This window comes from Mustela erminea, chromosome 14 (assembly GCF_009829155.1).
Source record: "Mustela erminea isolate mMusErm1 chromosome 14, mMusErm1.Pri, whole genome shotgun sequence".
In the NCBI taxonomy this organism is placed as follows: Eukaryota; Metazoa; Chordata; class Mammalia; order Carnivora; family Mustelidae; genus Mustela; species Mustela erminea.
This window is the reverse complement of record NC_045627.1, coordinates 6,421,316-6,434,930: the sequence shown is the minus strand read 5'-3', so window position 1 is coordinate 6,434,930 and position 13,615 is coordinate 6,421,316. Positions and strand designations below refer to the sequence as shown.

General features: G+C 45.2%; 1 protein-coding gene across 5 annotated transcripts in view; it reads left to right on the top strand.

The window, feature by feature from the left end:
* Nucleotides 1-13,615, top strand: part of TARBP1 (TAR (HIV-1) RNA binding protein 1) — an 82,151-nt gene that overhangs the window by 40,401 nt on the left and 28,135 nt on the right. For 4 of the 5 annotated variants that reach the window (XM_032311824.1, XM_032311823.1, XM_032311825.1 and 1 more), the window contains exons 14-20: nucleotides 1,862-2,023; nucleotides 3,036-3,223; nucleotides 3,622-3,883; nucleotides 3,973-4,161; nucleotides 5,430-5,620; nucleotides 5,797-5,868; nucleotides 7,484-7,604. In XM_032311824.1, the coding sequence (XP_032167715.1) occupies nucleotides 1,862-2,023; nucleotides 3,036-3,223; nucleotides 3,622-3,883; nucleotides 3,973-4,161; nucleotides 5,430-5,620; nucleotides 5,797-5,868; nucleotides 7,484-7,604 (1,185 nt within the window). Of the gene's footprint in view, nucleotides 1-1,861; nucleotides 2,024-3,035; nucleotides 3,224-3,594; nucleotides 3,884-3,972; nucleotides 4,162-5,429; nucleotides 5,621-5,796; nucleotides 5,869-7,483; nucleotides 7,605-13,615 lie in introns of all 5 variants that reach the window. The other variant, XM_032311827.1, reaches the window with a different exon arrangement.

Genomic DNA, 13,615 nt, shown 5'->3' with positions numbered 1-13,615 from the left:
GTGTGGCCTGTGTTCTCTTCCATCTCTCCAGGACTGACTGTTGCCAGTTTCGTTGCCTCCCCCCCCACCCCCACTTTCTCTCTCATGTTCTCAGCCTTTCCGTGTCTCCTGGATTCTTTTCGTGAGCCCCAAAACAGCTTTGACAGTCCCTTATCTCGAGGAACCCACTCTCTTATTCCCTGGGCCCTCCAGCTTCTCTTTTCCTTCTCCCTGTAAGCTGAATCTATAAACACACCCCCAGCTCCGTTCTCATCTGGTTTCTGCCTCTGGTCAAGCCTGGAAGTGGCTCTCTCTGAAGCTGTCCGTGACTCCTTTGTTATAAACCTGATGGATACTTTTCAAACCGTGGTTTTCTTTCTTTCTTTCTTTCTTTTTTCTTTGGTGAGAGAGCGAGCTAGAACGAGAACATGAGCAAGGAGAGGGGCAGAGGCAGAGGGAGAAGCCGGCTCCCCACTGAGCAGGGGGCCCGATGCAGGGCTGGATCCCAGGACCTTGGGATCATGACCTGAGCTTAACCCACTGAGTCAGCCACACACCCCTCAAACCATGGTTTTTGTGACTCCTCAACCCTACTGGACACACCAGCTGCTTTGCCCTCAAAACACCAGCCAGCCCGAGTGTCCCTGACACCCTCTTCTCCTGGGGTGGCCCCATCTCTCTGCCATGACCCCCACCTTCCCTTCAAATGTGCATTCTCCACTGGAGAGCCCCAGACAACGGAACTGTAGAAAGCATGGCCTGGGCCCTTCCTCTTTCCTGTTCTTCCCGTGCGAGGCAGTCTTGGCTGTACCCCCAGCTTCAGCTGTGCCGGGGACCCTGCATCTGTCTCCACCGCAGGCGTCTCTCCTGAGCTCACCATCCCGTCAGCCGGGTGCTCTTGGACAACTCCAGTTGCATTTCTCACACTGAAGCCGTTCAGAACTGACCCTCTTACCGTCCCCTTCTCTGGACTATGCTACTGTCCAGCCTCACGTTTAGGAGTCTTCTCTTGCACTCGGTCCTCGCCTGCACCGCTGGCAGTCCGTCTTCACCAGGCCCCACGGTCATTACTCCCCATCTGCGCCGTGTTCTGGCACCTGGCTACGTGCCGAACATGTTGTGATCGCTCAGTAAACACCGATTAAATGCAGGAATCATGTGCCTCCTGGTGTCCTGAAAGCCTATCGAGGATACAGTAGTTGGTTTACTGATAATCCCCTGGACCACCACTCAAGGCTAGTCTGCTGACCATACTTTGTCTCAGGTCTTTGAAAAACCCCATAGTGGGTGGCTGTTACCCTCCCTGTTTTGTGGATGAGGGATCTGAGGCCTGCAGAGGCTGGGTCACAGAGCTGGTGGGTGGTAGCGCTGGACTGAACCCCACGTCAAGTCCAACTCACAAAGACCTGTGTTTAATTCCGTCTCTCCCACTTACCAGCCCTGAGATGCTGGCGGAGCTGTTGGACCTCTCCCAAACCTAGTCGTCGTTTTGGGAAAATAGGGCCATAACCTTCCTAGTAAGAATGGAGAATGCCTAAAGCAAAGGCAGTTGTCCTTGCGCTCATTGTTACTGAGGATCTGTTGGCCCTGGGATGTAAGAGTTGGTAGGACATAGTTTCTGACATCCCGGGTCTCCTGGTCAGAGCGTGAGCCAGATGAGTGATCTGACGTGTGCTGCCATTACACTGAATGCAGGGTTGCTCCGAGAAGGAGTTCTTAGCTCTGCGTGGGGAGGTCAGGGAGGGCTTCTTGGAGGAAATGACTTTTTCTCTCAATTCTTATTTTAGTACTTTTAAATAAGGTTATTTATTTCCTATCTGAACTCTCATAGTTCAGTAAAAATTACAGACCCTGCATGTTAAGTGTTATTGTTTGCCTTTAGGTTTCGGATCTGGATCGTTGCCATTTATACCTGATGGTATTAACTGAGCTTATAAATATCCATTTGAAGGTTGGGTGGAAAAGAGGCAACCCCATTTGGAGAGTTATTTCTCCTCTGAAAAATGCATCCATCCGGCATCTTCAAGATACAGACAGTGGACAGGTAATCCTTTATTCAAGGCATAATGAATAAGGCATACATAGAATGCAGATTGGATTTATTAACATTCTGATATGAAAAGCATCAGCTGAAATTTAAGATAGTTTTCTTTGTTCATAATATTTGAAGATTCGGACTCCTATGGGATATGACAAAGGTATGGTGACTTAAGTCTTAAAACTGTTCAGATACAGTTAGTGGATTTGCACTGAACTGAATCTTTGCCCAAATACCAGTAAGGGACACTTTAACATGTCTAAATACATGTATGACCCCTAACATGCATGTGATATGTGACATATAACACATATACAATATGTAACACATGGTGTGTATTAATACATCCAGCAACCCATATCCTTGACCATCTACCTTGCTATCTGCCCTGGTCTTCTGCTGCCTCTTCTCTTCTCCCTTTCCTCCCTGCAGTGCCACTGTGCTGCAGTGTGTCCCCAGCCAGACTGTTGTAAATGCAGAGCCGGGGCACAGCCTCGTCCCTGAGGCTCGTGAGGGGCTCCGAGCTGCTGGGCTCTGTCACCTCTCCAGACATGGCGTACAGCTGGCAAAGGAGTTATATACGTGATGCCTGAGCTCGTTTGTTTTTTCTTAACAAAACTTCACCAAACAGTTAAGGCTCATTCATAGAAATGTATCCAAATGTGCATGTGAGCAAGAAAAAGGCTGAGATGTACGGGTTCCCGTACACGCGGAGGTCCAGTAGGCACCTGTTGTGTCACAAACTGCTTCCAGGAGCGCACCTGCCCCACTGACACGCTCAGGCAGTCTTCTTAGTCGGAACGGCTGAATTTTTATTGCCACTTTAAACTTGGTCACTGCCACGTGAGGTGGTGACGCTGATGGGCTTGGAGTATGGGGTTTCCTTTTGTTGCCTTTGACGTTCGGTAGCAGCCAGGGAGAGGGGAAGGCGGGCGGGGTGTTCTTCACCAGGGCACTTGGGTCCCCATGGTTAAGACTGGCTTGCATGAAGTAAGAGACTGGTGCGTTTCCCCCGCAGGAGCCGACCCTTGCCGGGCAGATCCAGAGGGTCGTTAGCATGGCTGCCTTGGCCACGGTGTGTGAGGCTGTTGACCAAAAGCCGGAACTGCAGCTCGACTCCCTGGAGCCGGGACCCACGGAAAGGTTCCTCGCCTCCCTCCCGCTCAATCAAACGCTGCAGAAGCCGCACCCGGAGGAGCACAGCAGGTGTGTCCGCCCCGGCGGGCCGCACACGTGGGAACGGCACCTGTTTGCCGACGTTCAAAATTTCATTTTTGTTTTCATCATTGAGATGATGAGTGACTGCCCGGTCGTGTTCACAGGGTGTTGGGAAGTTGAAGGTGATAATGTACTCCAGCATCTCTGTTGCTGGACAGCTGCGGACTTTACCGCGTGCCGTTTTCAGTTAACCACTTACAGGGAAGGGAAGTGCCTACATTGAGAGTAGTTAGGAAGTTGAGATCGTGTGGTCTCCTTGCTTTTTGTGGGGCAGGATCTCTAAGAGCGACTGTGACTTTTTTCCTTGTAAGGATCATTATTCCATGCACAGGGGACTGAGCCCGACTTCAAGGAGCAAGGGATGATAACTGTCTGTTTTGTTTCAGTTTTTCTGAAGACTCGGCAGCTTCCCAAGGATGGGGGAAAGTAGTCGCACAATATATTCATGATCAGTGGGTCTGCCTCTCTTTCTTGTTGAGAAAATACCACACCCTTATACCGTCATCGGAAGGTGACGTTCCGGATCCCGTCCTGCCTGCTGTTCAGATGCCGGCGAGGACCCTGCAGTCCGCGCTGGGAGCCCTCACAGTCCTGCCTTCAGACCAAGTCTTGCCTGTGTTCCACTGCATGAAAGTTCTGGTTCCCAAGGTATGTTTCGGTGAGACGGGAACTGAGGAGTAACTGTAGGACAGAGATCAGTTTCTGAAATGAAGTCTTTCTTTCATATTTCCTTCCAGCTTTTGACCTCCTCTGAATCACTCTGTGTAGAGTCTATTGACATGGCTTGGAAGATTATATCTGCTTTAAGCAACACTCAGCTGATATTCTGGTCTAATTTAAAAGCTTTTGTTCAGTTTGTTTTTGATACCAAAGTTCTTACCATCGCTGCAAAAATCAAGGGCCAGGCGTACTTCAAGATAAAAGAGGTAACTTTTTTCACAGTGGGGTAAAATGTAAATTTGCCATCTTATCATCTGTAAGTGTGTGATTCAGTAGAGTTGAGAATGTTCATATTGTTTTAACAGGTCTCCAGAACTTAATTAACTTGAACTAAAACTCCATCCCCATTAAACAACTTCCCTTGCTCCCCTCCCACAGCCCCTGGTAATCACTATTCTCTTTCTGTTTCTATGAATTTGCCTGCTTGAGATTAAAAGGAGATCACTTTTTGTCGTCTTTTTAATTTGTGTGACCTGTAGCCCAGGAGGAAGAAGTGAGTTACATTTGTAATTATGTATTAGATTTGTTATTGTGTATTCATTCTTTTAGTCCACACTTTGAACCTTCTTCAGGGCTGTGAATGACAACAAGCTCTGTCTGATGAGTGAGCAGCTGGGGGCCACATGGACTCACTGGATGCACATGATGCTTAAGCATTTTAAAATTAATTGCCAACTTTTAAGAATTGGGAAATTTGCAAGCGAATCTGTATTTCCCCTTCTCTCGGAATGTTGGAGAATTGGATGCCTTGGCCACCCTGTCCAGAGAGGGCATGCCCCTCCTAGTTCCTCACTCAAGGGCAAGTAGGTCCTTGACTCCCGGATACCAAAGGCAGACGGCAGGTGCCGTTTGTCCCCCACATTTGTGCTGTTGCTTTTCTTGTATAGAGAAATATTTCTCCGAACATAACCTTATCAAAAGGTCCTCCTGGTTCCTGGTGGCGTTTGCATTTACAACCACTGATAGTAGGGAGCCTGGCGTGGTGGATGGCGTCATGGCTAGGAATTCTGTATACCTCGTTACCCAAAGGGAGAATGGAAGGTAGAGTCCTTTTACTGCACCGCTGACCCTGTGCACAGGGCACACGAGAGACCCGGGGTCTTGGCTGCCTCGGGGAAGGCAGGGGCGGTGGAGAGCACGGGCAAAATGCAGAGAGGACTGAAAATGTCAAGGGGGAATGTTTTTCCTCCCTTTCGTTCTGTTACTTTGGGCAGTTGTTTCTCTTGCAAAGTCCTGGAGGGATATCACTATCAGTAAAATTTTATTTAGTTTTATTATTGAAAAATGAAAAAGTAGCATTCTGTGATTATTGACCATCTCACAAAATTTTAACAATCAAGATTTTTAATTTTTTATACTATGTGGTTGTGTCGAAATTGTCATTTGAAGCCATTCAAGTAATTTTTCAGCAACACTTTTTTTTTCCTTAACTAAATGGGCCAAAGAATAAAATGACCATTGTACTTCATTCCAGATTATGTACAAGATGATTGAAATGTCTGCTATAAAAACCGGAGTCTTCAATACACTGATAAGTTATTGCTGCAAATCTTGGATAGTTTCTGCTTCAGATGTGTCCCAAGTGTCTTTGTCAAGTGCTAAAAATTATAGTGAACTTATCCTCGAGGCTTGTATATTTGGAACTGTGTTTAGGCGTGATCAAAGGTAAAAGATGCCATTATTTCAACCTGTCATAATTCATATTAAGTATCTACTCGGTAGAATTAAGTCTTTATTTTTAGGCTTTCAATTAGAAGCATATAAAATGTTAATTTTAAGTTTGGGACTTTAATTTTTTCCCATCTAAAACCTGTTCTTTGTCAAATATTTTTTATGGGAAGACTTATTCAGGATGTGCAGACCTACATAGAAAATCTTGGACACGATTGTGCAGCAAACACGGTTATTGAAAAGTAAGTATGGTAGATTTTCCATATCTTGATATAAATGGAATATTCAAAATTTAACTTCAGATGAGAGATGTCCTATATTTGTTTAAATTTAATATATGTTTACTAGTGATCTCTATAAGATATTGAAAGAACCTTCAAAAAGCATGTTAGAAATCCTATTCCCCTGCTAATGTTTGATATAAAACTCCTTGCTAAAATTTGATAACCTTAAATAATTCCTTAAAGATGAAAAAAGTGAGAAGAAATTCTAACAGGACATTGGAAGAATTTTTTTTTTTTTTTTACATTGTTACTACCTCCTTGATGGAAATAAGTGAAAATTTTCTGGGGGAAGAAGTTTTGGTGCCAAGTCCAGTATAAATAAGAGAATGACAGGGGCACCTGGGTGGCTCAGTCGGTTATGCGTCTGCCTTCCTCTCAGGTCATGGTCCCAGGGTCCTGGGATCGAGTCCCACATCAGGCTCCCTGCTCAGCAGAGAGTCTGCTTCTCCCTCCCCCTCTGCTACTCCCCTTCATGCTGTCTCCCCCTCTTACTCTCTGTCTCCACTGTCAAGCAAATAAAATCTTTAAAAAGAAAAAAAGATAAAATGTCTTTGGGGAACATAAAACCCCTTTCTTCTCTTTCATTTAGGTGGGGGCTGAGGGTCAGCACACACAGGTCATTCTTTCGGGGGTGTCACAGTTCACCACTCAACAAGTCCGTATACCACACACAGAAGCAAAATTACCCCTACCATGCTTTTAAAGGCTCTTTCAGGATCTTATATTAACGTTTTCATTTCTAGGATAAGACTGTTCTTATGTAACCTCTAAATTAATATTTTCGGAGCTTGTGGAGTAGCTAGTTTTCTTTTTATTTTTCCATGTAATTTTTAAAAATTTTTGTGTTTAGATGTTTATAAAAAAGATATATAAATGATAATTCTATATAGCTATCACAATGTTAATCTGAGAGTCATAGTTGTGTTTTAAATCATTTGCCACTGTTCATTACCTTTATACATTTTTCATTGTTAACTGTTTTGATTTTTTGTTTTCTTGGCAGATTTAGTATAGCAATAAAAGTGAACATTTTTAGTTGATGGTTCCAAAATACTTTGATTTCTACTAGACACACATTTTGTTGTTAGACTGTTATTCACATTTTAGCAGCTGGCATGAACTTTGGAAATACTAAGTTTCACTGAATTGATCTTCCCACATTTGGACACAGAGCGTACCAGGAGGCTCAGAGCCCGTGGTGCTCCCAGGTCTGCCCTGCACCTGGAGAAGGTGCGGGTGTCTTGCACAGCAGAGACCTAAGGTGTCAGGTGTCCGTGCTCTTCTGTAAGGAATTGTTCCTGAGCTACGATCATTGTTGCCTACAGAGAAGCACTCACTGGCCTGGGTCTGGCAGAAGTCCAGGGGAATTTGCTCTGACTCTGTAAGGCTCTCCTTTTAAGATATTCTTTTGTTATCCTCAGTCATTCTGAATTGAAAAAGCTACTGTCATTAAGGAGGGAACTGCTTTTAAGTTTTGAAATCCTTGGAGGGTTTTGATATTTTGAAACAAATGCTTGACATATTTTTCTGTTTTGAAAATATTAACATAGTATGTCATTTTACATTTTTTTAGTACTAAAAGAGAAGACCACTATGTGAGAATTTGTGCTGTCAAATTCCTGTGTTTATTACATGGCTCAAATATGTCTCATAAGTTGTTTATGGAAGATCTTGCAATCAAGCTATTAGATAAAGTAAATATGCCTTATATTACTTTGTTTCTGTGCAACTAACAAGTCAGAATCCAACATTTGCTCTGTATGTTGACACATTATGTAATCTAAACATATTTTTTTAAAGATTTATTTGACAGAGAGAGAGCACAAGTGGAGAGGAGAGGGAGAAGCAGGCCTCCCACTGAACAGGGAGCCTGATGTGGGGCTCAGTCCCAGGACTATGGGATCCTGACCTGAGCCGAAGGTAGATGCTTTACCAAGTGAGCCACTCAGGACCCTAAACAGTTTTTTTTATCAGGAAGAAACATGAGGTTTATGTTCCCTAGTTTTAGTTAAGTTTTGGTTAGTGATTACCCAACTCGTTTGATTTTAGAGAAGAATGTTCTCCCTCTGCTGTCTAAGCTTTGCTCGGCGTATATCCTAGGGCCGGTCAAAAGCAGTTGTGTTTAGAGTGATATATCCATACATTATTTTGTGTAAGAAATGGAATAAAAAGACATAGGAAGTGGCATAATGTAAATAATTGATTTTTTTTTTTTTTTTTTTTTTTTTGGTTTACCAAATCATTTATAAATCTGGGGAGAAGCTAGGAAGTGGTAAAGTCAAATACATTGCTCTCTTCTGAATTTGAAGCTGGGACAGGCGGAGTTCTGGTCTACTTTCTCACCTCTGGGCTCCACTGGGAAGTTAACTAATGACCATAGCGCCCACTTAAGCCACTTGTATTGAAATAACTGTTCATCATGCATTTATTTTCTGAAGGTAGCAGATCAGCTTCAATTATAAACAATCTGGGAAGTTGTTTTTGGGTTTTTTTTTTTTTTTTAATGTAAAAATCTCCCCACCTTTTGCACCACTGGAGTCAGGGGAAAAAAACATGTCAGGAAATAGTGCTTATGGATTCCCTAAGGATGAATGCTAGAACACAAAGATGTATTATAGTGAATATTGATGCATGTTACAAAATATAAGAGTGTTTGGAAACAAAGTAAAGCAGAATAAGGAGGGAGAGGGTCAGGGAGGGCCTCTCTAACCAGTGCCATTGAGTGCACTGCCAGTGAGGTTGGAGAATGCCCGGAAAGGCTGGTGTCCCCAGGCAAGTGAGGGAGGTGCTGTCTGGAGGTGTGGAGGGACATGAGGCTGCCCGTTGGCTCTGAGATTTGGCAAGAAGGTGGTGTGTAGTCACCTCTACAAAGACCTTTTCCTGGGATGGTGAGAATGAGGACCTCAGTGGAAGGGCTGAGAGGAGTGTGGCTGGGGAACCAGGGGAGACCATGAGAACAGGCTTTACTCGGATGAGAGGGAGTGGCTGGGATGGGTCTGCAGGGGACATGTTTGTATGTTGAAGGAAGTGATCCAACAGAAGGGAGAAGGGATGGTTTTGGAGAGGCTGGCAGTGGTCACACAGGCGAAACCCTCGAGTAACCACTTCACATCCACTGGGATGGTTGTTACAGCAAACAGGCTGAAGATAACCAGCGTTGGTGAACATTGAAGTCATTATGCTAGGTGAGAAGACGGCCGTCCTCAAGAGCCACATGGTGTGTGATTTGTGGGAAGTGTCCAGGATAGGCAAATCTGTAGAGATCGAATAGATTCGTGCTGCTGGGTCAGGGGCAAGGCGAGATCGGGATGCGATTGCACAGGGCTTTCTTCTCAGAGTGTGGGAATGTTCTGGAATAGATAGTGGCGACGCTTGCACAGCTCTGTGAATATACCAAACCCGCTGAGTAGGACACTTTGAAATGGTGATTTTTATGCTATGTGAATTGTATTTTTTTAAAAAATCTTTGAATAGTCTAGATTGGCTCCAATGTCCAATAGAAGTTCTGGCTTTCATTAGGAGATAGAAAAGTTATGTTTTAGACACTGGCTCAGGCCAAGCAGTTGTTTTTAGAAGTTGAAGAAAATCGAGCAGAGCAACTAATGAAAGGGTAATTTGAAAATAAGAAAAATGAAAAAAAAAAAAAAAAAGAAAGAAAAATGAAAGAATAATCCTAGAGAAAATGGAAGAGGGTCTCATCCAGAGTGGATGGGCCGGCTCACCGTAGCCAGGAGTGACCTCATCCTCTGAGCTAGAAAAGAGCAAGGTGGGTGGTGGCGAGTCAGTGTGAGGGAGGGATCACTGGGGACCCTTGTGTTCTGAGCCAGGAAGCAGGGTTGTTTCTAGAGGGAAGAGGCAGAAACACCATTGGCACTGAAGACCGAGGGGAAGGTTAAAGTTGTAGCAGTGATCTCAGTTTGAATTAGTATCGGGTAGTGCTTGAAGTCATTCTTTCCGACCGTAGTGCAGAAGCTGTGGGGGTGGGGATTACACACTGCTGTGTCACGGTTTCAGTGCTGTGTGTCTGACGTGTCACCTTGGAGGTTCTGTTTTGAGTCCATGGGTGGACAGCGTGAACCAGGAGGAGGTGGAGATGGTAGCCAGCTGGAGCGACCTTCAAGGACCTCCAGGCGCATGGGGTCTTCCCCACTCTCTGTTCTTTAGGTTTTAGTGAGGCACGGGGTGGAGGGGTAGGTTTTTGTTTGCTTTTTACCGGAAACTTGCAAAGAGTTTATATAAGTAACTTTAAAAGGAATCCATTCCTGGCCCGGCCTCAGCAGCTTCCAGCGACGGACAACCTTGTGAGGTCTACCTCTGACATTCCCCCCAACCCACATTATTTTGAAGCCAATCCCAACGTCACTTTCATCTATAAATATTTCAGTAGGTATCTCAAAAAGATAAGAATTATTTTGTCCACCATAACTACAATACAGCTTTAACACCTGAATTTGTAATTCCTTCATATTATCAAATAATCCCATCAATGTTTAAGTTTACCTGATTGTTTTACATTTTTTTCAGTTTCTTTGTTTGAAATGTGACCAGATAAGGTCCATTCTCTGCCGTTGGCTGGTTGAGATGTCCCTAAGTTCTCTTAATTTACAGACTCCCCTCATTCTTTTTAAACCTGAAATGTATTTTTTGGAGAAACCAGATTGTTTTCATCTTAGGAACTTCCTCAGTCTGGATTTTGCTGTTTGAATTTCCATGGTGCCCTTTAAGATGTTTCTCTGATCCCCGATTTTAGACAAGATGGTATTGAGATCTAGAGCCTTGATCAGAGGTAGGTTTGCTTTTCCTTTTTGGAGACAGAGGTAGGGCAAAAGTGTCCCTCCATCACGAAGTGTAGAAGATTTGGCTGTCTCTGAGGAATTGCCTCATTCTGTTAATTCTGTGGGAGCAGCAGAATGGTAATACTCTAATTCTTGTATTCTTTTTTCATTTATTAGCTGAAACTCGTCTGTACCCAAATATGATGTATTTAGATACCCCGGGATATGTTTCCTGTAGGAAAGACAGGATCAGTGTTTGCTTCTTTTCCTGTTATTTTTCAGTTTTCAAAATAATGAATTGGCTTCCTAGTGTCCTCCAGTTTCTTCTGAAGGTGATCAGTGGTTCTTCTGTTTTGTTTTTTTTTTTAAGGTTAAATGTATGGGGTTCAGTCCATTGTAGTTATTATTAGTGTTTGAATTACCCCGGTTTCAGGCAGGTGGAAGAGAAGATCTGAGAACATGACTTGCTGTTGGGCATCATTGTGGAATTGCCCAGGAATGGGCAGTTGGAATATATTTAGGAAAGACCTGGAAGCCACCGTGCTCGGTGATGAATGTGGACAGGACTCTGGAGGGAGGCCGAGAATGGGGATTTAGGAAACACCAAAAAAGAACAAAAAGAACCAGAGGAAGATTAGGAGAAAAAGGTTTGAGAAGCGAGACTAGACCCAGAATCGGATGGTGCTGGACTGGTGTTGTTCTGGACCATCACTTAGCTCACTGGAGAGTCTTATCTGTGAAAATTCAGCAGCGGAGTCTCTATGAATTTGTCCACGATGATAAAGCTTGATCTCAGAGCCTGCTCTTGCCCCCTCCCCCACAAGCTGTGTCTCAGTGGCTGCTGGCAGGTGTCCACTGTGGCCGAGAGCAGGTTGGGCATGGGGGGCAGGAGCTGTGAGGCATTTCTGGGTTTTCAGCAGCATGTCGGGGTCCGGCCAGTGCGCAGTAGAGCGAAGGGGCAGCAGAAGTGCAAGGGAAGAGTGGGACTTCTTAAAAACTGATCTGATGGATATGCGAAAGGGACATAGGACCTTCCTCCCATAGGGGAAGATGGAGGTTGAAGACAGAAGGTTCAATCAGGGAGGTGAAGGAAGATTGTTGAAGTTGGGAGGATCGTGTGGCCAGAGTAAGAGACCAGCAGGGTTAAAGCCATGAGAAGAATAGTCAAGATTTCAGATTCTCCTTGTGGAAAGAGGAAGGGGACAAGACCGAGAAGAGCAAAGTGATTGGCACAGTAGCTCGTTCTTTCTTGAGTGTAGTTGACACACACGCTTCATTGGCTTGAGGTGTCCAACACAGTGGATTGGCAGCTCACCATGGCATAGCTGCCATCTGTCCCCTTACCTCGCTGTCCTAGTTCACTGACTGTGTTCCCCAGGGTTCTGCTTTTTAACCTGGGGCTTGCTGCTTCCCTAACCGGAGGCCTGCACCTCCGTCCCCTTCATCCATTTCTCCCGTCCTCCTGCCCCTCCCCTCTGTATCGATGGTTCTGATTCTGCTTTGTTTGCCTGTTCATTTTTTTTTAGATTCCATTTACGAGTGGAATCTTATTCTTAACTTCCATTTTCTGGACCAGCAGCTGCAGTATCACCCAGGAGTGTGTTGGAAATGCAGGTTCCTGGGCCCTCCCCAATTCTACTGGATCAGAAACTCTGGGAGGGGGGGCCAGCAGTCTGTTTTAACGAGCCCTCAAGCTGATTCTGAGCACTATGGAGTCGGAGACCCCTGGTCTAGCGGCGGTGAGGGCCAGCTAAAGCTAGAATGCGTGCTTTTAATGGGGCCCCGTGGTTTCTCTTCAGCGGTCTTGACAGCTTGAAAGGAGGATCCGATTCTTTAAGGTTGATTCAGAAGAAGGGAATTTGCAACTGGGTTGGAGGCTGTAGTGAAAAGGATGGGAAGTGCTCTGGATGAGACCGTGGAGAACATTCTTGGGGTGCAGGTTGGGTCTGTGAGGTAGATAGACAGGTAGAGAGAAGAAAGATCTTTCTGAACAAGAGAGCACAGTGGGTAGGACAAGTAAGAGGACAGTGGATTTTGAGCTGCAGAGGAGTGAGGACACTGACTCCGCTGAGGCCCTGAGGGCGGGGGACCGGGGTGCAGATGCTTCCCATGCCTGTTGCCCTTGAGAGGATCCCGTTGGTAGCTGCATCGAGCCCGAGCAGGAGGGGACACCCGAAACACTTGTGTCAAAAGAAAATGTCCCCGAAGAAATAAACGGAAGAGAGGAGGTTGTGAGACTTGAATCATGGTGAGGCTTCATTAAAACTGACGTTAATTTAGCTGTTGTAAAATTTTACACACATGGAAGTGCCTAGAATGGGAGCACAGAAGAAAGATCATAGAATTTCCCAGGTAATGAGGACTCTCCACCTTAGATGACAGCATTTTTGGAGATGGTGGACGACCTATTCTTCTGCCTTTAGGAACTTTGAATATGATACACCCTTTGGTGCTATCAGAACTTAGCGGCTAAGCGCTAGCAGAGAACACAAGTCAGCCTGGCAGTTGGCTGAGTTTAGACAGGACAGACCATCACCGCAAGAGAGGGAGCTCTGCTGCTGGGGAGGGCTCTGTGCAGTCATTGTCTGAGTCTGGTGAAGGTGCTGATCACAGTGTTTCCCACGCTCTTGCCTGAGTGGGCTTCACCTCAAACTGACATCACTGCCACCTTTCCTGGGACACAGGGGCAGCGAGTGAGACATGCCCACGTTGGTGCCTTGCAAAAGCCGTCCCATTTCTCATCTCTTCTTGCCCTGGTGTGATCTCTTGTCTCCACCTGAAGTGGCCACCAAGATAGAGACGGACATTTCCAAATCCTTTTTGCACCAAATACAGTTTTATGTTTCCTGCCCTGATTTTAAAAGCAGATAGAGTAGATAAAAGCAACTGAATTCATTGTTTTGAAAGGACAATCCATGCTTATAAGAACG